At 47.5% G+C, this 1,348-nt stretch overlaps 1 protein-coding gene across 3 annotated transcripts in view; it reads right to left on the minus strand.

Moving 5' to 3' along the window:
• Window positions 1–1,348, minus strand: part of PPARA (peroxisome proliferator activated receptor alpha) — an 84,649-nt gene that overhangs the window by 7,380 nt on the left and 75,921 nt on the right. For all 3 annotated transcript variants that reach the window (XM_017529457.2, XM_037738896.1, XM_017529459.2), the window contains one exon: window positions 349–796. In XM_017529457.2, coding sequence (XP_017384946.1) covers window positions 349–796 — 448 coding nt within the window. The remainder of the gene's footprint in view (window positions 1–348; window positions 797–1,348) is intronic.

Genomic DNA, 1,348 nt, shown 5'->3' on the forward strand with positions numbered 1-1,348 from the left:
GAGATCATGCCACTGTACTCCAGCCTGGAGAAAGGGCAAGACTCTGTCTCAAAAAAAAAACAAAAAACAAAAAACAAAAAAACATATATATATATACACACACACACACACACACACACGCATACATTATATAATGTACTATAATATTATATATTATTTATGCCATAAGGTACTATAATATTATACAATACTGCTGTAATTCCCACTGAATTCTACTCAGTGGTGACTGGGGGTCAGACGTCTTCCCACCCTGAGTGTCCCCTCCACTGGAACAGATTAAGCTGCTACTGGATTTCCCACTGGAGCCTGTAAGTGACATGATACCAGCAGGTTAAATCAACCACTCACCTCCACAGCAAATGATGGCAGCCACGAAGAGGGAGATGTCGCTGTCATCCAGTTCCAGTGCATTGAACTTCATGGCAAAATCAAACTTGGGCTCCATGATATCACAGAACGGTTTCCTCAGGCTCTTCAGGAATTCACGAGTTATAAACCCATTTCCATATGCTACCAGCATCCCGTCTTTGTTCATCACAGAAGACAGCATTGCAAATATGGCCTCATAAACGCCATATTTTAGCAGTGTCACTTGATCGTTCAGGTCCAAGTGTGCGAAGCCTGGGATGGCCTTGGCGAATTCCGTGAGCTCCGTGACGGTCTCCACCGACGTGCACTGGCAGCAGTGGAAGATGCGGACCTCCGCCTCCTTGTTCTGTATGCCGTTGGCCACCATCTTGGCCACCAGGGTCTTCTCAGCCATACACAGTGTCTCCATATCATGAATGACAAAAGGCTACAAAGAAGGACACCGAGGTAAGTCAGGTGATGTGGGATGAGCCGCACTCCTGACCATCAGTCACTAATGAGCGGCTCCTGTGTCCAAATCACCACGCTTGATGCCTTGGAGGACTCAGGATATCCACGGAACACAGTTCTTACTCAACTTCAAAACCAGTTGGGGAAAGTAAGACATTGACAGAGAACAAACAGTGTACATCGGTAAACTCATCATCATCATCGTCGCCTGACATTGGGTGGATTTTGTTGCTAAGAAACTGAAGTACTGGGCCAGGCGTGGTGGCTCATACCTGTAATCCCAGCACTTTGGGAGGCTGAGGTGGGTGGATTACCTGAGGTCAAGACTTTGAGATCAGCCTGGCCAACATGCTGAAACCCCATCTCTACTAAAAATACAACAAACATTAGCCAGGCATGGTGTGTACCTGTAGTCCCAGTACTCGGGGGACTGAGGAAAGAGAATCAATTGAACCCGAGGGGCAGAGGTTGCCGTGAGCTGGATCGTGCCACTGCACTCCAGCCTGGGTGACAGAGCAAGCCTCTGACT

This window comes from Cebus imitator, unplaced genomic scaffold, assembly GCF_001604975.1.
Source record: "Cebus imitator isolate Cc_AM_T3 unplaced genomic scaffold, Cebus_imitator-1.0 Scaffold59, whole genome shotgun sequence".
Lineage (NCBI taxonomy): Eukaryota > Metazoa > Chordata > Mammalia > Primates > Cebidae > Cebus > Cebus imitator.